General features: G+C 40.5%; 1 protein-coding gene across 2 annotated transcripts; it reads right to left on the bottom strand.

Moving 5' to 3' along the window:
- PRRC1 (proline rich coiled-coil 1) lies at positions 1 to 23,137 on the bottom strand. 2 transcript variants are annotated; one of them, XM_041395987.1, is made up of 9 exons: positions 23,012 to 23,137; positions 15,563 to 15,676; positions 11,955 to 12,344; positions 10,615 to 10,766; positions 8,975 to 9,077; positions 5,794 to 5,957; positions 4,283 to 4,386; positions 2,460 to 2,562; positions 1 to 1,525 (listed from the first exon to the last, which is right to left on the bottom strand). In XM_041395987.1, exons 2-9 carry the CDS (start codon positions 15,654 to 15,656, stop codon positions 1,316 to 1,318), a joined length of 1,320 nt encoding a protein of 439 aa, XP_041251921.1. In that variant the 5' UTR covers positions 15,657 to 15,676; positions 23,012 to 23,137; the 3' UTR covers positions 1 to 1,315. The 2 variants fall into 2 exon arrangements, with proteins under 2 accessions (XP_041251921.1, XP_041251922.1); XM_041395988.1 differs by lacking the exon at positions 23,012 to 23,137 and adding an exon at positions 22,792 to 23,004.
- Positions 23,138 to 25,024: the final 1,887 nt, after the last annotated feature.

Here is a 25,024-nt window from a genome sequence, read left to right as displayed (position 1 = left end):
TGCAATTCTCTAGGGAAAACATTTATTCAACTGCTTTACAGAGTAAGCCAATTAAGGCCAAATATATTACTTGGAAATAGACAGGCTTTCACTGGGTACAAATATGAGCTGGCTTAACAGTATATTGTGTACAAAATGTTTTTTGAAAGCATCTAAGAAAGGTAAAGGCTGAGCAATACAAGCTGAAAAACTGCTTCTTTAAGGCAAACAAAAAGTATTTGTTTCTTTGTTTCTTAAAAAAGTATTGTTACCAAAATATTTTCTTCACAATTACTTCCATATTTCTAAGTAAAGATTTAAGATTGTGTGAGCATAGATGGAAGGTATTTATAGCCACCAAAAAATCAGACACCACTGAAAACTTATATAAAACCAGCGAAACTCATGACATCATGAAAGCTTTCAGACTTAAAAGTGTTTAGAAAACCCAGAATAGCAAAGCAAGTGATACACACATGACCATTTTCCATAATCAAATTACTGACAACTGTAAATACATAGAAAAAATTACATAATTACATATAACAGATGACGTCTGGAAGCACTGGAGTAAATCATGTCATTGAAACTGCTGAGATGATTTCATGTGGGGAGTGCAGTACCTGATCTAAAACCCACTGAAGCAACTTGAAATTTTGTCTGTGGTTCTTCAGCTGGCCACGAATTACTGTTACGTTATATAAAAAGCAGAAAGACGCAGCATAGAAAATGAGAAATCAGAATTATTTAGCAACGACTTCAACTAACAGGACATGGATTTGTGCTCTTCTTCAGCAGCTCACTCTCAGGTGCTGTGGAGACTACTGGGCATCACTCCTGAGAACTACATACAGACACCAACCCAAGGAGGTGATAAGTATCCCCTGAACACATGCCCCAAAAACCACATGTAATACAGAAGGTAGTCTCTCTGGACTGAAATCCATATATAACATACATGTTATGCTGTCAACATGTTTATATTACTAATATAATAGAAATAGCTAAACAAATATCCCCTTTAGAAAGAATACTAACTGTCTCAGCAAATGGCTGGTAAGGTGTCACACCACAGCACATTCCAGTTAAAAAACTGCAATGCTGCCTGTAGCAGTCATAAATACATGTTTGTTTTATGAATCATACTGGAAATCACACACTAGCTAAGAACTGCAATTGCTCACTTCCACTCCTGGAAATCACCTTCACTTCTCAAGAAGCAGAGACAGCTTAGAGTAAAAATCACAAATCTGCCTTGCGGAGGATGGGAACACAGGGCTTTCACTTCGATCCTAGAATCAAACCCAGCATTCCTGGTGTGAGGGTGTCCCCGCTGTCACATGGTCCTGGGTGGCAGCTGCTGTTTGTACATCCCTGCCAGGGCCTTGGCCGCGCTGTAGATCATCTGCCGGCGGGACATGCCCGTGAACACCGCGTGCCAGTCCGTCCTGCTCACGTTCAGCACGCTCTTCTCCAGCACCTCGCCCACCGTCACCAGCAGCCCTGACCACCTCAGGCTGTAGTCCTGAGGGGTGAGACTCTTGGCCTGCGTGTAAAAGTTTGGGAAGTGATTACTGAAACAGTCTGGAATTAGTAGATTTGCGTCTGACGTCAGATTTAACCAACTTTTACAAGGAATCATTCTTGTATCAACAGAGCTGGCAAATTAAAGGGTGTGAGAATCAAATTTCAGCTATTCAAAAATTGGTGCTACTGAAAAAAGCCCCTAAGTTACTATTTGCTCTCCCAAAACAAAATCTGAATATCAAACCCCAAACAGTTCTGGTTATAAATTCTTCATGGAAACATTTATTTTAAAAGAATTTTCAGGCCAGAGTTAACTAAAGAATGACTCATATCTGCTGTCAGGCAACATGCAGTGACTGGAGTCTGTGCCCAAAGAAAAATAAACCACCTCCAGAAAAACTTCTTTTGGTGGTATTTCAGAACTGCACACTACTGCAGTTCATTCCATTATTTCCACTCAAACGAACCAAGGTATTTCCAATATTTAAATATTTTGATTTCAGAATTGTACATCCTTGCCATGTGTCAAAATAGCACATTTGAAATCAGCCTTGTCTTTTAGGTGGGACTCTGTGTTCATCAGGGACTTAAGTACAACTATTGATCTGGAAAATGGGAATGTTTTGTTTTTAGGAAAGAGTTTTCAGAGAGTATAGCATGCTGCCTGCTTGATTAGTATTTCTTGTTCTTAAACAGAAGAGTAAAACTTGTGCTCCAAAGTGACAGATATTGCAGAATGAGACTCTTGACTAAGAAAAGCTTTACTATAAAGCTTTTCTTTGCCTAAAGATTAATTCGTAAACATGGTGCAAAAATATTTTGTATCCTCATTTCATAAATGAAAATATTTAAGTGTAGGAACTTCCAGTAAGAACTAACAGCATAACTAAAATTAAAACTTCAGTCTTATGTCTCAGCTGTTAATTGGTAAGAAAACTGAAAAAGTTTCTCACCTGCTGAACATATTGCAAAGGCACTGGTGTTGCTTGGGTGAATGCTTCCAGGTGAATTCCATGAATTGGATCCTCAATAATCAGACATCCAATGTCAAACCACCTGCAGTGATGTGCAAATTGTTTTATTTCTGAGTACTGAGTAACACTCTGTTGAAAACCAACATGCTAAAAGTTGAATTATGAACATTTTACAAGCTGTATTGCAGCTGTAGTAATAATTTAATAATGAAACTCATCAAACAGTTGTGGTATTTTGCAAGTGAAATGTGCATGTTGTCATTTTCCATCTATCCATCCATCCATCCTTCCATCTATCTATCTATCTATCTATCTATCTATCTATCTATCTATCTATCTATCTATCTATCACAACAGTGCATGTGTATGCATGTAAAATGCATAATACAAAGAAATACAAACTACCCGAAACTTACAAATCAAAATAAAAAAACCCAAAAACTGGAGGGGTGGGTGTGTGGGCAGACATAATCCCTTGGCCACAGGTATTCTGCTACAGTTTTCATTCAATCTTTCAAGAAACATTTCTCATTAAAATAACCTTCCCTAACAATTTTTAAGAAAATTGTCTATTTATCATTCATGTTCTACATATGGAAGATTTTTTAGAAAGTCGAATACTATAGCAGTAATTTAAATTATTTATTCAGGGAAACATTTCTGCCTGTCTGGGCCACATAAGCCTCATGGTAAGAGTTTAGTGGAGCCAGACAGGAAGAAGCAGTTCCATCATCTTTGTAGCGGGGAATAGAGCACTGGAATGCTTTGACTGGCAACTATTAAAGACTGCTGAGAAAGCCTCATGGTTAAATATAACTTGTTTCCAATTAATAGCAAAGCTATTGGTATTTTTTGTCTTCTAATGTTTGCATTTTTATCCATGTGATGGGCTTTATTTTTATGACAGATACTCTCCTTTTGCTCTATTTTTTCATTTACTATTTTTAGTGCAATATGAATGAGGAATTTTATAAAGTAAATAGAAGTAGGAAGAAGTTTTAATTTTCGTTCAGCATTTATTTCTGTCTAGTCTGATTTAGACATTTTATTGTCTTTTCAAAGAGGATTAAGTATGACATACATCATTAGTAGTGTGGGTGATTACTTGAAACTCCTCACCTTTGGACATGTACAAACATGGTAAACAGTGGAAGAAAACTATTTAAGTTTGTATTAAGAGGAACACAGCATTGTCCCTAATATTTTGAAATTTGATTATAAAGGTGCTTCAAGATCTGTCTGTCAAACAACATGTTACAAAATCAGGATGCAATGCATTTTGAAACAGCATTTTTATGTCTATGCAGTGCAAGTTAGATGCAATAATACATTCTCAGTGAAAGGAAAACAGAAAATACATTATTTGATAAAATCATATTGTTCTAAATGCTGGAATATCTCCCAACAGCTCTTCTGATACAATTTCAGAGGGAGAAAGCAAGATGCACACAACAATGCAGAAATTATTAGCCAGATTCCAAATTTTACAGCTCCTTAATTTTTTTCAGCTCGCTTCACCGTGTTTTTACATTGTCAATCTACAAAAGCTGACAAGGATTTCTTTATATTAAGGTCTCAAGATGCCTGACAAAAAGCTGAACATCATCACCAAAACCAAGCCTGGCAAAATACTTCAGACAAGTCTTCTCCTTCTTCTTTATCCTTCCTTCTCCTTCTTCCTTCTCCTCATTCTCCTTCCCCCTCTCCCTCACAAACTGCCACCAGCTCCTTACAGGCTTTGAGTCAACAAGGAATATTCCCAACTTGTCCCCACCCTCCTGGAATAAATTCAAGGCTCTCACTTGTCAGGAAGCAGTTCCTCAATGAAGTTTTCCACTGACACAGCAGGCTGCTTCTCATGGATGACTCCAGTCCGGCGCAGGCTGTCTATCCTCTCCTGGGCTCCCTGGGTGGCAACACAAGCTCTTAGACAAAACTCTGAACCACAGCTTGGTGCTGTGCTTGCAGATCAATCCCAAAAACACTTTTCAAAATGACTCAATAGGAAAAAACCCAACAACCCAAAGGAGTGAAAGGCCAGGAATCCCAAACAGTAACAAAACCTATGATAAAGCTAATTCAATTTTTTAAGGGTTTTTTACATTCCAAGAAAAATACCCAGCGTAGCATGCAAAGAATTCCTAATCTGTGACAAGAATTCCTAACCTGTGATGGTTTTAACTCTCAGTTAAAGCATCAGTTTGTATTTGTGGTTTTTGACATTTCTACAACATAAAACTTCTTGGGTTCAGAGACTTTAAGAGCTTTGGACCAGCTTTGTAAGAGCAAGGGAAAGAATCCATTTGTTGTGTTACATTTCAAACTAACACAAAGGAATTTTTCTCCTCAAAACTGTTATCACTCTGAAGTTGTAACAGAAATATACAATACATTGCAGGAGATAAACAAATAAAGGAACACATTATTCTGCTTTACATCAATATAAAATTGCATCAGATAATACACTGCTATGAGGACAGGCTTCACTCTGCAAACACTGCCACAACAGTTAGGGGGAAAGGCTTCCTTTTTCACTAACTTGCTTATATTTAGTAAAGAGAGTATGAAACAGCTGTTTTCAGGATTTTCACTTATTGGCCAGAACTGGTGAAACAACCTTTGCTAACCCTTCCTCTGGAGTGGCACAGCAGTTGGCAAGGCTGCACAGGGAATTCTTATTTTTCAAAGAGAACACAGATCTGTTCAGGAAGATCAACTGTTGATCAAACTGTCTTTGATCTACAGAATCTGTGTGGAGGAAAATCACTCTTGGAGACTTTTAATTTCTAACATTTCCAACGTGATGTGCTGGTAACAGACTATTCAAAAAATGCCTAATATACTTTGAAACCACAGGAACAATGTATGCAAGATGTGATGGCAATCAATGACAGTACAAGAAAATTGACATAATACACGGACAAAGGTACTCTGCACTTGCTGCAAATGTGTTTGCAAGAAACCCAGAAAATATTTCAAAGAGGAAACTTTGGATCTAATGATCCAAACTGAGGGAAAAAAGAGAAAAAAACCCCTAAACTCCTTAACCCCCAAATAACAAAACTAACCAACCACCCACCAAAAAAAACCCAACCCTGAACAATATAAAACAAAAAATACACAAACAAAACAATAAAAAACCCATAAAAACCCAAACAAAAAAACACACCAACAAACAAACAGCAACAAAAAACTGAATACCAAAAAAATCCCCCAAGAAAATGTTTACTTATCCCAGAAACTGAACTTCATTTTACAGAAAATGAGATCCTCCAGGTGACTTTCTCTTTGCTACTGCTATATATCCACTTACCTTTAAGCCTGCAGCATAGCCCACAGGCTGTGGTGCAATGTTGGACTGTGCAGCCTCTCCAGTCACAACAGCCATCCCAAAGACTTCTTGAAAAGCATCCCGAATTGCTGCAACTTTCACCTCTTTATTAGAAGTGACCACTATGTCCAGCTCTCCCCCAGTTCCTGCAAAATAATTTTGTAAAGAAATCTGTAAAAAAAACATCCACACATGGAATATTCCTCCTTCCCACTGCTGGATAGTTCAAACACACTTCTACACCTTCTTCAGCTGCTTTTTTTTTTCTTTCTCATGCACTGGACAATAATTCTTCCATGAAGCAGAAGTCATTTAAGTTAGGAATTGAAATTCAGATGAATAACTAAGGGATACAAGGGTGAAAGACAGGCAGCAGGAACTGACCTATTTTCAGGTTCAGCACCCGAAAAAAAATCATACCAGTAATTCAAGATGACAATTCACAGAGCTTTAGGAAAATAACTCAGAAACATCCATTTCAAAGGATGTTTTGGTGTTCTGTGAAGCATCAAGGAATACTGCAAACTCTTATGAATGGGATGAAGAACACTAATGCAGGTCATAAAATCCAGTGAACAGCAACCAAATTACACAATATTTAAAAGAAAGACTCCCATTACTTTTTAGCTGTCCTTGGAATGTGAACTTCAGTGTCATTTTATTGCTCTATTTAGATATTAAATACCTATGGAACCAAAAAGCTTGTATACACTTCTAAACATTTTCCATAGGGTTGTATCTCCATAAAGAAGCACGAGCTTTCACTGAACCTTTTCAGAATGAAACAAAACAATTTATTAATGAAATCTAAAACTACTATGTAAGACTTAATAACACCTCACGTCTGTCTGTCACAGCTGTTCACTTTTATTGTGTAGAATCACATAATAAAACTCATCCCTGCTATGAGAAGCTTTCTCAAGAGCAGCTGCATCTTTCCTCAAAAGTGGAATACGACATCAGAGAAAGCTGCTGAAGTAAACTGCATCAACCACAGGAGCTTACAGAATTTGCAGTATTTATCCTGATTCAAGAGAAACTCCCCCACTGATAAGGGTAAACCCAAATCTTAAATTTTAATGAAAAAAAAACAATTAACTTTTTGGCTCATATTACTCAGCAGACCTCAGTAACAGGAATAACCTTATTTTTATGAATAAACACCAGATAGGCTACAACAGTAGCAAAACCTACTATTTTGGGGGTTTGGGGTAATTTTTTATAATTTTATTTACCAATTGCTCTGCTGAATGGAATTAGGTGTACAGATCACTGAACTTGGAGCAATTGTTTTAAATGCTGTGCAAGTACTGGACTAAAAATAATTCAGAGTTATCTTTTTCATTGATTCCTTCTTTATATAAATCAATTTAACATAATTAAACAAGTGCTTAAAATTGATTGCAGGCTTTTACTGAAGTTAGCCTTGTCTGATTGCTCAGGAACAGAAATACTGTTCAACAGCTTTTAATGAAGTTAAAAACTAATCCAAAACGTATCTAGTAAATTACTGCCTAACAGTTTTAAGAATGGCAACTGTGACTCATGTCTGGTTGCAAAATACAGAATATGTTATTTTGTATTATGGATCATCAAATATCAAAAGCACCTATTTTTTCATCAGAGATACTACAGAACTTAAACAAAGATATTACATAGGTTAAAAAAAAACCATTTGTGACAGAATCTAGTAAAATGGAAACCTAAAATGTAAAAACTAGATAAACTGGTAAACTCAGGGCAGAACTCTTACATCAAGTTAAGCTCGGACACCTGAATGTGAAATTTCATTGTACCTTGTGCATTATAAACTGAAATGACAGTTCCATATTTAAGATTCCCTGCTGTCTTTTGTTGTAGAAGTACTGTTTATGCTTATGAGGTGACCATTTCCTGTCTAGATAGAAATTGTTCCAGGACTGCAGCTCAGATAACATTTTCACCATGTGCCAATGAAAACAGTTCAGCTCTTTTCAAGAAAGAGATTACAGAAATACTATTTGCTCAGAAGAGGAAAAAAAAAAAAGATTTTAACCATCTCATCCAGAAGCTTTCTAATTACAGGTTTTGGCAAGGGGAACATGAAAATTCCTTTGGCATTGTAGTAATGGAGGGAGAGCAGACAGAAGTGGGGATATTGTTGAGGACACAATTCTTGTGGAATACATTTCTACAAGGAAGTACAGGTTAAGTTTACAAACCTCTGCCCCATTTTCACAACCTGAACTACAAAACCAATGCAGTATATAAATGGCCAAAAGGAATACAGATGCTCCCCCTTCTAACAGGACTTTATAGAGAGTTTAGAGGTAACCATTGACTTAGTTTACTCAACCTAAATCCTACAAACCAAGCATTGTATTAGTATTACTTCCTCCTCCAGATAAAGATGTTCTGTCAATAAACACTGGGTCAAACTCTCCAGGATACCAACAGATCCTGTTTCTAAAAAGGGACAGTGATGACTGCAATAGAAACCTTAAATACACTTTGTCAAATTGTGCATAAGTCAACATTTACTGTAGCTTTGCCCTGAATCCTGCTACTCTTCTCAAATACCTTTAGAAGGCATTGCTGGCTGGCCTCACTGGTTTTATTCCCACTCCCTCCTCAATAGACAGCTGCTGGGAAATTTTCCCTTAAATGTAAGACAATTAACTACTACTCAATAATTAGGTCATCTTCCCCTGTCCTCTGCACTAGTACAGAAGTGCAGCAGTAGTGAGCTGGGTCAGCTAATAGGTTCAGTTGAAAAAAAAAAAAATCTCAGGATAAAATAATAAAAAAATCATTTCAATGGTTTCTTCTTAGTCTTAGCTGTTTCCTGACCAGCTTTTTTCATAGGCAGAACAAGGTCAGTACCAGCACACCTAGGATGGAGAGCAGCTTATCAGCAGTTTAAAAAAAAAAAAAAACCATGCCAAAAAATATCAAAACCAAACCACCACCCTGGACAACTGGTGCCTTTTGCTTGCTTATTTTACTCTCAGGTCAGTGACACACAGTGTCCTCCAGTAAAAGAAAAAATGGTGAATAGCACAAAGCTTTTCTTTCCTGTTAATTTTCAACCTGTAACTGAAATGCTTTTACACTTCAAGTGCAGAAGTAGTGGCTATTGCCAGGATTTGCAAGCAATACTTGATGGTTTATCATAAACACTCACGGATATATGGAACCATGCCAGGATCCAGCGTTGTGATCATGGTCTCCACTGAATGCTTGGTTTTATCAAGAACAGACTTCACCATGGGATTCTCAGCTACACCCTAAATTTAAGCAAATACATTTCCATATTATTTTCTGGGTTGTTTTTTTTTTTTTTCTTCTCAAGAAATTCAAAATGTTACAGAATTAAAAAAACAACAAAAAATTAAGCTGTTCTGTAACATCTGCTGTGCATTACTCAGCACAAACACTGCAGAATATGACTATCAGTGCATGGCTTTTCTGTTACTACCTCAGGTTTAAATATTACCTTCCTCATTAATGCAGAAACAGCCAGGCAATGCTTCTCCAGCATCCTGGCTACCTAACTAATATAAAGTCATTATACAGATGGTTCCTGAACACTCAGACTGCTTCTACCTGTGGAAGATGCCCTTATGTATTCATCTGCCTAGCACGAAGAGGGTGAAATAATCCACGTTTTTATACCAATCCCAAACATTAAGTTATTCCAACAATTATGTGGAAATCAATCTTGGAACTGCAATGGGTCTACTCAGGCATCTTTGAATGCCTGAAGAAAGTGAAACAGTCCCACCTGATTCCAGACTATTAATCTGTCAATTTTAGATTGTCATAGTTTTCAGTATTACTGAGCTTGAAGGAAATCTGAAAGGAAGGTGTATGATTTTTTACAACACCAGAGGAAAAAGGGTATATCAAATTACTTCAACAACAGAAATAAATATAAGTGCGGCAACAACTGCATGAGCTCCTCAACAGGAAATTCAGGATGCATTCCTGTAAAAATTCCCACTACATCTCCCAGAGTCTAGCTCACCTTTATAAAGCACAGACTCTGATGTGGGTTTACATACATCAAAAACTTGATGGTGTCAGTATAATTAATGATTCCTCATTATTTCATTTAAGAAATTCTCAAGAAGTAGTTACTGAACACACCAAGCACATGGAATGCTTGATACTTCAACCAAAGTCTTTATTACTGCAGTCAGTAATACAGACTATTAATGCTCCATAAATAGAAACAGGACCCTTCTAGATTCTAGTGACAGCACTAAAATGTGGACGAGATTGGCTTTTCAATTAATTTGCAATTGAAAGCTCTGGTACTCTAAGAAGGGCTAAAGAATCATGTTACAAATAAAATGTTTTCTTCTAGAACACTGCCACCTACTGCAAATATGAGGAGGAATGTAAGGACGGAAAGGAAAACATTGTTACTTAAAGGAAGGAAGAAAATGTGTTTTTATGATCATGAGGAGACATTTCTCCCTGAAAACGGCAGCATGACCACTCTGCTCTCAGCAGTGCACTGATGGAGATTTAGTCCTCCTCTTTAAGACTGTGTCACTGGAGAAACAGAGGGTTCAGTCTGCCATGTCACACACAGCTTCTTCTGCCAGGTTTTCATGCTTAAAAGGGATCAAAACCCAAAATTCTTCAAGTGCACTGGGACAATAATCTTCTTTATTCCTCGTTCACACTGAGTGTGAGATGGCACAGAATGTGGTGCGGCTCTTGAAGACAGTGCAGTGCTGATGTACACCCCTCAGATCTTTAGATCTTTCAGCCCTCAGATCTGGTAATTCCTCATGAAGGCAGCAAACCCCCTACCTTTATAAACCCCCAGAGTCCTCCAGCAGGGGCTCCACTCTGGGCAGTAGATACTCTGGGATCTTCATGCTCCTCAGGAAAAGTGATTGCTGAACCACTCCCAGTAGACAAAGATAAAGTTGCCTGTTGAGTAATGGGGTCTGCCAAAACACCTGTAAGGGAGAAATATAAAACACAAAGGTTTAATTTGTTATATTGAAGCAACATGTAATTGTTTAACAGGAAAATAGCAGGAAGAATAAAACAATTCCAGGCAAATTCACCTCACTTCTTGGAGGCACAAGAACAATTCTGTTTGTTAAAGGCTAGCAGATCTAATGAATGCAATCATATTTGCTAAGAAAATTGAGACTGCTTGCACATTATGTACAAAGTTAAACAATTATTCTTTTTCTTATCACATTAATTTAAAAGCTGTCCTTTTTATTGTATTCAAATTTTCATAATAAACTCTCAGTAAAGAGAGGGACAAGTGTTAGTCTCTGAACAACAGCATAGGAATGTTCTCATACAATAGGAAAAGTAAATTTTCCAACACAAAGTACTGGAAATTTATAGTAGTAGAAAAAAGAGGAAGCTTTACATATTTTGAAGGAAAACAAACTAAAACAGTGGAAAAATAAAGTGAGACCCTTTGTCCCATTACTCAAGCTTATTTTAACAGATTTTCCAACACTAGCCTTAACTGAAAGTTATTTTTGTTTTATGCCGCACAACTGATAGCTCTTTTTAGACATCTTCTTAATACAGACTACTTGAAAGAGATATCACCAGTAATAATAAAAGCTTGGCCCAACTGCAGCTGAGGAGAGAAGTTTCCATTCCACAAGCTGAAAATTACATCAGTTCAGCAACCACAGCAACTGCCTGCATGGCGGGTATGTATTATTATGTATTTTCAGCTATCCCAATGCAATTTTGTGGCTGCAAACAAGAAAATAGAAGCTGGTGTCATGTGACAGACAGCTTGTTAAGAGACAGATTTTCAGAAGAAAACCCTGAAAATTATGAGTTTACAGCCTGTGATTGTCATTCTGGGGAAACATAATGGTTGAAGGTGGCTCTCTGAGCTGAAGAAAAGCTGGGCTTTGGTGTGCAAGGCAACAAAAATAAAAGTTCTCAAACAAAAGAACCTGAACACCACCAGAACTTAAAGTGGATTCTGTTCTGGACCATGAGCGTATTTTAAAGGCTATTTCCTCTGAGTAGCGCTACATTAATGAAGAGTATTATCCCTTCTTCTAAATACAACTAATTAATTAAGAATACCCAAAAGAATAATAAGCCACCAAGGAGATCCTCAGCCTGTCCCACAAACAGCACAGCACATAAACAGTTACCTGTGACAGGAGGTGCAGAAAATGAAGGCATCAGTGGGCTCTGAGGTGCTCGGCCAGCATGACCTCTGGTGATATCATAGGTGGAAGACATGGAAAACCCTGAAATGGGGGGACCAGTGGGAGGTGCAGGAAGGCTGGTGCTAGCAGCAGAGCTCAGAGGAGAAGGAGAAGCAGAGAACTGGGACACGGGGATGCTGAAAGCTGCAGGGGCAGCAGGAGGTGAGACAGGGCTTTGGGATGGTGAAATTGTAGAAACAGTTGCAGAAGGCACAAGTGGAAGAGAGGCCGAGGTCATCATGGGAGGAGGAACTGGGGACACTCCAGCTGGCAAGGGCGGTGAGTAGGCAGGAGAAGATGGCATGCTTGGTGTGGCAAGGGGGCTGGAAAAAGCTACAAAAATAAGGGGGGGGGGGAAAAAGAGAGAAAAAAAGAATTTTAGAAGCCTTAATCTCAGACATTGAGTTATATAATTGTTCAGACACTTCACAAATAATTTTTTAACCAGTCAGGGTTTTTTTTTTTTCCAATTCAAAGTGAATTTGAAACTTCTGCTTGAGTTTTCACACAGCACCAATGGCACTTAATCCTTGGTGACAGTATCTTGTAGGAACATCTCTTCCTGCATGACCCTACTTGTCATTAGCTTAAAAAGACAAGTCAGCATTTGACTACCGAGTTTACAGCAGCTGAAACCTGCCTCAGAAATTTCTAGCTAGCTCTGTTACTCCTGAGTGACTGCTGCATCAACTGAGGTTGCAGGAAGTGCTCATCTTCAGGAATGAAACACACATTCCTAATATCTGGGAGGGTGGGAGTTGTTTTAGAGGTGTGGCACTGGAAAATGGACTGAACCTACGGCAGCTCTCTCTTCTCTGGCACTCATCTCCCTGATCTCTCTGCTTTCCCTGTTTCAGGTGATCCTTGGATAAGCCAATTTTCCTGTCTACAACCAAATTAAGCCAGGAAATTAAGCCCTGATCTCTCTGCTTTCCCTGTTTCAGGTGATCCTTGGATAAGTCAATTTTCCAAATTAAGCCAGGAAATTAAGTCAGAAAAACAGAAATTGCCTTTTTTGATGGCAGTAACATGCAAACCAGCTTAAGCATCCCACTGGCCTCAGCCTAAACACCACATTCAAATGATATGCAAATCACACTAATGCCATGGTCTCGAAACTTGGTCACACACACCCATCAGTAAAAAAAAACTTAAGCATCCATTCCCCCATGTAAAATCTATTTATATATTGTTTACATGCACCACTGTGCCAGTATGGCGTGTATATTACAACACATTCACAACAAAAATGTTAAAATTATGAGATAAAGACAAATGAAAAAAAATTCCTAAGAGTACAAAACATCTTCTGTTTACACTGGGAATTGTTTTGATAATATACTATCAATATAATAATATAGTCAATTAATAATGGCTAACATACTATATAACACAATCATTGATAGTAACTTTTTAGGGTGAGCAGTGCAACTGAAGAAACTTCAGTGATTTTTACATCTTGATTTAACACCTCATGGTGCAGGAACTTAAAGATCTGGTTCTACATTCAGACAATTCTGATGCTTGGGTTTAAGGGCTGAAGAAAATACCTCACAGAGATCCACATGGAGGAATTGCCTCCTTGGCTGTGCTTGCTCTACCATACTATTAGTTTCCCACTTCCACCCATAAACCATGCATTTCCTTGGAATTTAGCTGGCAAATTTTCATCTTCCCTCATATCCAGCAATTGCCCTTGCAAGATGAACATGCTGAATTTTTATATTTTTAGTAAGTGTGTTCAAATTCCATAGAAAACAGTCTGGAAGATGTTCACACAGGTCAGGAAATTCTCTTTGCAGGTTGATGCCTAAAGATCTGACAGTTTTTATGTAACACTTGCATTGGTTTTGGCTGCAGGAATGAATAATGATGGAAGTTATTTCCAAATATCAGTTTTGGAAATGGTTTCTCAAAAACATGACTTTCTTAAGAAAGTACTTCCTCTATGACTCCTTGTTAAAATGTCACCTTTACCTGGATGGGACAAATTATGAGTGCATATTTTTTTGAAAATATCAGCTAGGTAGTACACTGCTGACAGCCTCTTATCACCACAGAAAACATCAGCAAATCTGAGACTTTTTGTTAAAAAAAGTTCATGTCTGCGTTAATTTCAACAACTCTTTTAACTGGTTGCCAGCAAATCTCTGTGCCACAGAAAAAAAATATTAAATCTTTCATGGTCACTCCCTATGTAAGTAGAAAATTGTCGCTATAGGACACAAGACAACACGACACAAACACATTGTTGTTTTTAGGCTAGGAAGAGAGAGATTTATTTTCTGACTCTTATTTTTATAGATTTCCAAAGGTGACATAGGATTGGAGGGTGAAAGTGTCACCTCTTCAGGGACACTGGACAAACGAACAGTCTATCTAGTTTCTCCTCTTCCATAAAGGAATGCGAAACAATAAGTTGTTTACAGAAAGTGTGTGAGAAAGTTTGATACAAGAATGCAAACATCAGAAGGCTTAAAAAAATCTTAAGAAAGCAGGGCGACATCAAATACTGCCAAAACCATGGTATTTAAAGACCATTTTTATAGAATTAACTTTATTGATGACATCCTGTAGCACTTTATGCACTTCTGGCTCTGGTTTCTTTGCTTGTATATGAATGAGGCAGTGAGTACATTTTGTATGTGGTAACATCTCTGCAAGCCTTCTCCAGAATCCATTTTCATCCTAGCTAAAACAACTGCTCCATCATAGGTTACATTTCCACAGTTTTAATTTTAAAAAATTGCTTTTATTATATAACTCATGTAATGTCGTGGGTTGAGATCTTCTCAGTATACTCCTCCTTTAGCATATGACAAGAGAGACTGCACAAGTCTGACTCAACAATACCACATCTGCCAAAAAATTCAGTATCTGGTATTCAAATATGGTGCTCAGAATCTTGCAAAGGTCTGAAAAAGCGCTCTGATTACCCTCCACAAGTGAGACCTTACAGTACCCAAAGGGGCTACAAGACAGATGGAGGGACTTTTTACAAAGAGGTGGAGTGACAGGACAGGGGAAATGGTTTTAAACTGGATGAGGGCAGATTTAAATTATTAGGAAGAATTCTTCCCTGTGAGGGTGGGGTTTGGAGCAGCCTGGGACAGTGTCCCTGCCCTGGCAGGAGTGGAACAAAATGGTCTTCAAGTCCTTTTCCACCCAAACCATTCTGGGATTCTATCAGTATTACAACACAAGTGATTACTCAGATTTACCAGTAACCCCTAAAGGACTGTAAATCTGTTTGAACTCCCTTCTATGCTGCTCATCTAACTGTGGACTGTAGTGGAAGGTATTATTTCCCTGGCTCTGCATCCTTAAAAAATACAAGTGCATCCACATCACTTCCTACAACAATTTCAAGAATTAAAAAAAACCTGCTAAAAATATTCTGTGTGATATCAGATGCATTACAGATAAAGCACCCACTTCCAGATCAAGAAACAATTTAAATCCTTCCAATTAGCCTGGAGAAGAGAACTGCAATTATGCTGATTGCAACTGGCTTTGTAGTGCTTCAAAATACTGAATAAAGGTTTCTGTACCTAAAGTGACAGGTGCGGCAGCAGCAGCCTCCCCTGCTGTGCTTGGAGGGGGTGTGCCAGGCGGAGTCGTCTCTATCCCACTCTCTTCCATCATCTTCCTTCAGCTACAAAAAGCTGTGAGAGGAAAAAATATATATATATAAAGTGCTCTTCCATCATCTTCCTTCAGCTACAAAAAGCTGTGAGAGGGAAAAAAATATAAGTGCATCTTGAGAAACAAGGGAAAAGATTTTAAATTTGAATGCAAAGGTGACAACACAGTTATTTGCATTCCTGAACAGAGCAGGTAATTCAAATACCAACTCTAGGAAAAAAAAAGAAAACTACTGACTTGTCTCAAGTACAAAATTACCCAGTTTGTTCCCCTTCTCCTGTATCTTACCTTTATTTTTAGCATTGTGATAATACCTCAAACTCCCAGACTCTTTCTAAAAGCCTTACTGTGCCTACCCAGCTACTGCTCCCAAAATATACTGGTGGTACTTGGAGTAGTAATAATAGAGAAGTAATTACACATCATAAAACCCATACCCCATTGCAAGAAAAGCTTAACTACAGGGTACAGTTCTGCTGCATTGTTGAGCTGTAATAATGCAATCCAGGACCTGTTACTTCCAGCATGATTAAAAATATACTGACACCAAGTTTTCCAGTATAGTCAATTCCTGTAAAATCCTTACACCACACTTCTCTGGTGATGTTAACAGAAGTGGCAGTAATTAAAGGCTTTTGTTTTTATTTTGAAGGCCAGAAGAATCTTTTGACATATCTGAATAAACATTTAAGATGTACTACTTCTAAAAAAAGTAGTTTAACAATATTAATGTAAAAGGTCTTAGAAAAGTGGAAAAATTAAGATTTTCATGAACACCAGGAGATTTTCCATGCTTCAGTGCAGCAGCATCTTACAAAAAATCTTGCTTCTTCACAAGTCTGGTAAACTACCTGTACCACTCCCTAAGGCAGCAGTTCTTAAGGAACTTCTACTAAAATAAAAGTCTTGTATAAAGTAATTATATATATAAAAAATAGGCTCAAAACATTTTCCACCATATCCATTACATCGGTGACTGCCAGCTTATTCCCTTCCAGAATTCACAGAGGAAAAGGCTTAGATACTATGCTGAATAAAAATACTCACATACATATATATATATAAAAGAGCTCCACTCACAAAAACACAGGAGCTTTCCTCTGTTTAAAAAACAAAAGTAAAAATTCCACATTCTCTCATCACTGTTTCAAAGGTATATACAACTCTTAGTTTAATGTGAAAGAAAAATTACTACTATTACCAAACTGAAAAATCCAGACAGCAGGACATCAAAGTCAGTCTTGACAAGCACTAAGAGTTTCCAAAACAAATGAAAGCATCAAAATCACACACTAGAAGCCACAGATCCTCTGACAAATTAGTGTGATCTGCATTAAGTGATTCAGGATTAAATGCTTCCGCCCAGCCATGGAAAGCAAGTCAGCGTGGCTTATGTGTAACACTCTTCAACAAATTCTTATGACAGATGGATTTTGGGTTGTGAGCATCTCTAATTTACTTAAAGGCTTCTCTTCAGATGGGATGAAAGGGTCAGAACTGCCTGGTGGGGAACAGACTGTCCTTGCAAAGTCCATCTCATCATCCCGTAACAAAGAAATGCAAACTCTTCCATTAAACTTTACTAAGGGCAGTAATTTGAAATTTAAAATTTTTTGTATTTTAATCAGTCTACAGGAGTTTACATTCCTCTGCACAGGAGTATTTTTAAAGTTATTCTTCCAGTTATACTCTGCAAAGCATGAAAGAATTTTCCATGGTGCAATTAAAGTAATTGCTGACCAAAACCTAGAAACGTTTTTTGAGGCTCTTGCAATCTGCTGCTTGATTTCACCCAATGCCATGATTAAAAGCTGCTGAGAGGTGCTTGCTACTTAAAATAAATTCTGTGGCCATGCAGAATGACTGGTAAAGTTCCACAGAGCAGCTTTCCAAAAAGTATGTGCAAGGATTTTTCAGATTTTCAGAGACTTACTACAGTAGTAGTGCTGGGGGGTGGGAGAAAGGGCAACTCCCCAAAAAGCTACCTGACATCTGGAAAGTCAGGAATTAGTAGAAATACAAATAACTCTGTACCTGGTTTTTGCTATCAACTTCACAATAAAAAAGAAGTAGAACAGAAACAGTAATCCCAAATGTGAAAAAAAATCAATTGCTGAAATATGATAAAAATCCCATATGGAACTGACTTCAGTGATGTCTTGACTACAATGGAGCCTGCATAAACAACAGCTTTCTGTACACTGATTTTTCAACTTGATCCAGATGTGGTTTGCAGGCACTACATTATGAAGAAAGTAAATAATTTAAAGAAAAAAATTAAGGGTAAAGACCAGGCACAGGAATAGGCAAAGGAAAGCAGAAAGCACAATGGGTAACTTAAAGTTAATAGCTCACAGCGTTGTAACTCAGCACCACAGATTACTGAAATGATCCTACAGAATATTTATGAACATAACTGGCATACCCAAACCCACTGGCATGTGAGCAATAGATGGAAAGAGAAAACCATGGAAAAAAGGACCCAAGAAACCCATTAGCACTATTCAGCCCTCAATGAAAATCCCAGAGGGGGTTCCCAACTTCCCTCAGAGGAGATGCAGGACAAAAGTTTCCCAGTAGGATCAGCCTACAATTCCTTAATGACTGCTGGGTGCAGAACTGGTGACTAGAGAAAAAACCTGTAAGTTATTATTATAACTCTTCATAATCCAAGCCACAAACACACAATTTGCAACAGGGAGCACCTGGAAACTCAGCCTAACTTCTGAAGGAAGTGACTTCTGTGCATTCTTGCAAACCAGAATGTTTTGGTTTACTAAACTGAAGGGGCAAAGGAGAAACCCAGAGACAGGGAAAGTGAAGCACATGGAATTTAGGTGAAAACAGTATCAGTACTGCCATCTAGTGATTTGTGACCAGAAACTGCAAATTCCATAATGCCATGTCTTTCTAGGAGGAAATCCTAGTTCGTTTCTATATGGAAATTAGAAGTAGATATGGTGATGAGAAATAGAGGAAAATGTATTTTCAGTGACCAGCTATCCTTTAGGAAGTAGAAGCATGAATTTTTTTTTATCAACTATTTTCTTTTAAAAAAAAACCTTTTCAGTACAATGAAGACACTATAGGGATGATGCTTAAACCCTCATATTACACAAAGGAAATACAGTACACCCACAAAGTCTGTCTCTAGAACTGATTCTCACTAGCTGAACATCAGCCATTAACCTAAAACCAAATCTCAGCCATTACCCTAATTCCCAACTAGAGAATTGGGCTGTGCATACTGAATGGAAAACCAGGCTAAAACTCTGTCATGGACTGACTCTGGCACAGTGCCAGTGCCCCTATGAAAGGTGTATTCCCCAAAATGGTTACTGTGAGATGTGACCCGGGAACAGAACAAAGCAGGCTCTAACTTGGGAATGGAGGGAAAAGACAACATTTTATTAATCTACACAGACACGAAAAGGAAGGGGAAAACTACACACACAACAATCCACAATAGAACACTTTCAAAACACTCCTCCTCCTCCCCCCAGTCCTCTAACATTCAAATCCCCTCTAACATATTAATTCTCACTCCAATACCCTCCTTTCACACAATCTCCCCCCAGTCCATCAGGAGAGAGATAAGCCTCCCTCTTGCACCGCAGGCTGCCCGCGGAAACACAGTAGAACTTCTGTGCTTCCATGTCACACATGGCAGCTGCTCCAAGAGAAATCTGCCATGGTGACCATCTTCCTTCCATGTCCAGTGCTCTCACCACTGTCCATGGATCCAAACTACTTCCTTAGGTTTTTTTAAGAATGCTTTTTGCCCAGTTCCAAGACGTGGCCGCCTCCTACCATTTGGGACACCTGTGCCCCCCATATTCACTCCCCTGGGGCCTGGGGCTCAGGAACAGAGATCCTTCGCTGAAGGCCGAGGGTTCTAACACACTCTCCCTCTCAGTCTCTGTTCCCTCTATTTCTCCTCATGGCCTTATCATTCCTGGCGTCTGGCCAACCGCCTCTCCCAAGGTGCAGTCTCTGCATTAACGGAAGAACCTGGCTTCGCCCCTGGCTATGTAAGAGGAAAAGTCCGGCCCAAAGCCACTCCAATCATCTCCTCCATCTCGGGTGCTCTATCTGCTGGCATTCCTTCACTTACTCAAACCTTCTTCATCTTTCCCATCCTCCATCCCTTCTCAATTTCCAGCTGAGGAGGATCAGTGTTTTTGCAGCTTCTATTGTTTCAACACTAAAAGGGTTAAAAGCACAGCCTGGTCTGGCAGCGGCTGGGCACCTTGCCCACCCCTTCTCCTCCTGACCGCTTATCCTTCTCTCTGGGGGGGCTGCCCAAACCATCCCAGGAACTCCTCCACCCCTGCATCTAGCAAGGCTCCGGCTTCCCTCTCTCTCTCTCTCTCTCTCTCAGGCCGCACGGCGTCCCCCACCCAGACACAGCTGGGCAGGGGAGAGGATCCGATCTGCTCACCTGCCAGACTCCAAAAGAGAAAGTCTCTCTGGGAATGCTCTGCTTTTAACCCCTGTGTGTTCTCAGAAGCGTATCCAAGTCCCCAGTGGCCACACCAGGTGCCAATCTGAAATTTGGCCACTGACTGGTTTGACCATAACTTCCCAAAACCTCTCTTCCAGGTCAAACCTTGACAAACTCTGACTGAAATTTTTAACAGGGCTTGTGCTAAAAGCAGGAAGTAAATAATTTGATTTGGAGAGTAGAATGGCAAATTATTCATCGTTTCACTTTAGTTTAATAGAAAATAATTACATCTGTGCTAATATTTTGCAATAATTTTAACGACTTAACCACATTTCAAAAGCGTTCTTCAGGTTATTACTCTAAAATACAGACATGCACAGCTAATGATAAGATTACCAACAAATGGAGATTAGCAAATTTCATGTGGATAAAAACACGTTATCCAGAATCAGCTATACTTCAGAGGTTGCAATGAGGTATATTTTCACTCATCTTTAATTGATCCCGTCTTCTGTTTCAATAGGTGCTCCTGCTAATAAAAAAGCAAAAACCCCACACAAACAAAAAAGCAAAATAAAAAACAAACACCCCCACCCCCCGCCAAAAAACCCACAAAAAGAAACCCCAATATATTTAAGCACACTAAGAGAGGAAACTGCTCTCTAGATAGAGCCTAAAATGAAACATAACCACTAAGCAGGAACAATGAATTGAAATGCCACTAAACATTTTGACTTTAATCACAGTAGGCATAACTTTTAATTAAGTTTTCACATGCTGCAGACACTGCTCGTGGCTAAGCACACGCTGACAACTGTCCAGAATAAGGTGCAGCTAACACCAAGAAAATGACAACACTCTTCAAAAACCAGAATTGGACCCTGAGTACGTTTAAAACTTTCATCTGAAAAGTTCCTCGTGTTTTGGGTTTTTTTTTCCCCCCATCACTTTAAAAAGGGAGAGCACTAAGGAGATCACTTTTCTCTGTGCAGAGAAAGTGCACAGAGAGGCCATCAGTTTAATCCCCTCGTGTGAACGACTTGTTCCAAAGTCCGAAGTCTTAAAGACAGGCAATTAGGAGAGGGGATAAACAACACAAAAAACCCCAACAAACCAACCCCCCCCCCCGAACTCTCCTGTACCTGATTTCTGAGACTTTGGGCTCTTTACTGATGTCATACCTCGAACAATGCACCTGTGTGTGAGGTGATCCCTTGACTTGAAACTGAGGTGGCAGATAATTTTTCATGATTAAGGCCCTAGAGGAGGAGTTGACTAAAGCTAAGTCAACTTTCCTCCCAATTCAGAATGAAGCTGATTGCACCAGGTAAACACTCCTGTGCACTTATTATTTTGGGGCTCTGTTTAAGTTGTGCTTCCTCCAAGTTAACATGGGCACTTCAAAGATGTGACGTAAGGCAGAAAACCCACAAATGAAATAACTGTGCAATGTGCTAGTTTACATGTTTTGGGGTATAGCTTAATGTAGAATCTGACGTGCTGAACTATCAGCAGGTAGTGAAAAACATTCAAACTAAAAGAGAGTAGGTTTAGGCCAGATATTAGGAAGGAATCCTTGACTGTGCGGGTGGGCAGGCCCTGGCACAGGGTGTCCAGAGAAGTTGTGGATCCCTGTAAGTGTCCAAGGCCAGGATGGACAGGGCTTGGAGTAACCTGGGATAGTGGAAATTGTCCCTGCCCATGGCATGGGGTGGAATAAAATTATCTTCAAGGCCCCTTCGGTGACCTTGCATTCATCACTGAAGTTATGTTAACCACAACACCTGCACAACTTTTTCACCTTAAAAGAAACCCCAAGAACAACACCAGAGAAGCCTTTTCATCAGTGTGCATGAGAACTAACACACACCAGGACAGCTGTAAACACCAGGCATGACAGCAAGGGCTGCTGGCCTTCCCTTGTCACTAGAGCAGACAGGAGTCCACAGACACCATAAACCCAGCTGGCTCCATTTTTCCAAAGGTTGCCTGCCCTTACCAGAATCATCAGAATTCCACTTATTTAATTTCACCCATTTTCACGCCACTGCCAGCCCTCAGGATTTGCAGCAGACAACACCCCCTGCGTCTCCTGCCTTTGCTATCAAATATTTCGGTGTCGCAAAACCCTCTCGAAACCCCACACAGCGGTGAAGGCTGCAGCAAGAGAACTACTAAAAACTACCATATAACACCATGGAATAACAGCACCAAAGAAACAGCCAGACCCAGCCCATTCCGACAACCCGCACCCAGCGTTTTTCCAGGGTATGGATATCACGGGATGCGGTGCCAACAGCTCCAGCACTTTCACAGGTATTCTCCCAAAAGAAGTGATGTGTTTTTTTTCCGTACGATAATAAAACCAAGTCAGTCATACAAAGAGCAAATTATGCCTAGGGAAACACCACAATAAAACCATAAGTGAAGCACCATTTCCATCCGGCATTAACAGATTCCCGAGGGTGAAGAATGAACCCGCAGGCATTTTACCAGGACCAGCACTCCCATTTCTCGCTGCAGGGCTGGAATTCGGTGCCCCGAGGCTCCCAACAACCCGGCACCCAGATTCTCCACGCAGGAGGAAACCCGGCCTGAGGCAGCAGCAGGACGGCACCGGTGAACCCAGCGGAGCGCCGGGATAAATCCCACCGGGAATTCTACGCAGTGCTGCTCCCCGACCCTCACCTCACAGCGAGCCTCGGAGCCCGGCAGCCCTCGGAGCGCAGGAGCCGCGGCAGCCCTGCAAGGACGCGCCGGGTCAGAACACGAGGAGCGAGCCCCGCACCTCCCGCAGCCGCTCTGGGCCACGGCACCGCCCGGCCCAGCCCTCCGGCCGCTCCTCCCCGCCGCCGGGAACGACGGGTCACAACACGGCGCTTCCTCCCGCCGCCAAAAGCGCCCTCACCGTGACCGGTCCCCCCGTCCCGTGCTGTCTCTTCCCGGCCTTTTCCGTCCCAGGGATACACGAAAGAAGGCCACGGTCGGCGCCGTCTCGGACTTCAACTCCCAGCGTCCTCCGCGCCGCCGCAGCCGCGCCATGCCACGTCTCTCACGGCCGGGTCCAACGGCCCCTGGCGGGGGGGGGTCGCACCCCCGTATTGGTCCCTCAGCTTGGTTCGCTCCGCACGCATATAATGACGGCGGCGCGGGCGGGGTCTCAGCAGCGCCACGTTGGCGGTGTGAGAGGGCGGCGGGGAAAATCGTGGGTCTGAATTACGTAGTGCCTTTAAATCTGAGCCTTAAAACGACAGCCTTAAGACACCATCGGGCACTCTGTGTAGATCTTTGTGGAGATTTGAAGTACGTCTCAGTTGAAGTGATTTTTGTTCACAGAGTGAATTAGGTTGGGAAAGGTCTCTGAGGTTGCGGAGTCCAATCTGTGACCAGCTCCCTCAGCCTCTCCTGGGGCAGCAGCCCCTTCCCAGCTCCGTTCCCTGCCCTGGCCATGCTCCAGCCCTTCCATTCCCCGTGTGAGGGCCCAGAGGTGACGCAGCACTCGAGTGTGGCCTCAGCAGGGCCGGCACAGGGACGGGCACTGCCCCGCTCCTGCTGCCGCCCACGGCTGCACAGCCCAGGGGCCATCAGCCTTCTCAGCTGCCTGGGCACCAGCGCCACCATGGGCATGAGTAGCCCCTCTGATGTCTTTCCCTGCCTACAAGAAAACAAAAAGCTACCTCGTTAATCAAGCCATGCCAGCTTGACACTGTATTAGGCGCCCATTCCAGCTGATACAAGACTTTGGAGTGTATCTCAGTTGAGGCCTGAAAAGTCAGACCTGAGACATACACTCCCACTTGAGTCTATGTGTGATATTAAGGAAAACTCAGCAAAACTAAGTACCTTAGAATTAGACAAACTTCCAAGATTTTTTTCATGAGGTGGTTTTCTCTGTGGTATTTGCATTTTGCAGTAAAATACAAGGTTAGAGAAACAACAGTTAAGAGGGAATGTGAGGAACAGAAGCTGAAGCTGTTCTACAACCTCTGACTTTACTCAAATTGTGTTATTTCAGTGACAAAAAAACATCCTCAGCCTTGATGGCATTTCAGATCTTGCTTGGAAAGCAGCAGAGTATGGGAGAATCCAGAGCCTGTAATACACTCTTGAAACTGTGTCCTTATGAAGAATAAATTTCTACACTCACTACATGCACTCTGAGAGAAACACACATCAAAATACTGCCAGAATTCTTTGCGATACTCAAATCCAATTGGTTTACAAGTTTAAGTGTGCAGCTCTTCAATGCGTTCCCAGATGTAGTTTAATTTAGAATTCCTTGTTAGAGGGATGCTGTGAGTGAAGTGCCTCTAGAGTAAATGAACTCTCACGCTGTGTGTGCCTGGAAATGTCGGCTGGAACAAATAGCTGTCTTTTGTTCCTCTAGACTGTGGTAAAACAAATGGAAGCATCCATTGTATTGTGGAGTAGTTGTTACACTATTTGCTGCTCCCTGCAGCTGGCAGAGCCATGCTTCCTTCTCCTGACCAGCCTATAGTGAGCAGAACCAGAACCAGGCCTGCTGCAGTGATCCAAAGAAGGGCATGGCTGATGCAGTGCAGAAGAGAGCAGTGTTTCTCTGGTGCCATTGCTCCCCCAATCTCCTGCAGGAGCCAGGGTGGAGGGGGCTGATGGCTGGTCTGTGAGCTAAAAGACTGAGTTAATGAAGAAGTAGGTGAGATGAGTGTTTACCCTTGAAAGAAAGAAGACAAGGTCATGAACTGAGAGAACAGAGATAAACAGAGGATATTTGCACTTTGAGAAGCAGAAGGAATACGTGCCTTCAGATTTTTTGTAAAGGCTTGCCAAATATGTAGATGCACTTTGCTTTATACCAATGAGAACGATGAGCTGTTTTATTGTGGTCAGTGATTTAATTATATGCTTTGATAGGGAATGTATGGGAAGAAAACATGCAGCA

The sequence above is a fragment of the Onychostruthus taczanowskii genome, unplaced genomic scaffold (genome assembly GCF_017590055.1).
Source record: "Onychostruthus taczanowskii isolate IOZ18803 unplaced genomic scaffold, ASM1759005v1 scaffold122, whole genome shotgun sequence".
Classification (NCBI taxonomy): domain Eukaryota; kingdom Metazoa; phylum Chordata; class Aves; order Passeriformes; family Passeridae; genus Onychostruthus; species Onychostruthus taczanowskii.
This window is presented reverse-complemented; position numbering and strand designations above follow the sequence as displayed.

What these genes read in the sequence shown, in the direction of transcription:
- PRRC1 (XM_041395987.1), bottom strand. Translation starts at nt 15,656, where the DNA reads ATGATGGAAGAGAGTGGGATAGAGACGACTCCGCCTGGCACACCCCCT. An exon ending in TTCTGCACCTCCTGTCACAG is followed by an intron (nt 10,767 to 11,954) that starts GTAACTGTTTAT and finishes TCTCCCTTACAG; the next exon opens with GTGTTTTGGCAGACCCCATT. An exon ending in GACTCTGGGGGTTTATAAAG is followed by an intron (nt 9,078 to 10,614) that starts GTAGGGGGTTTG and finishes GCTTAAATTTAG; the next exon opens with GGTGTAGCTGAGAATCCCAT.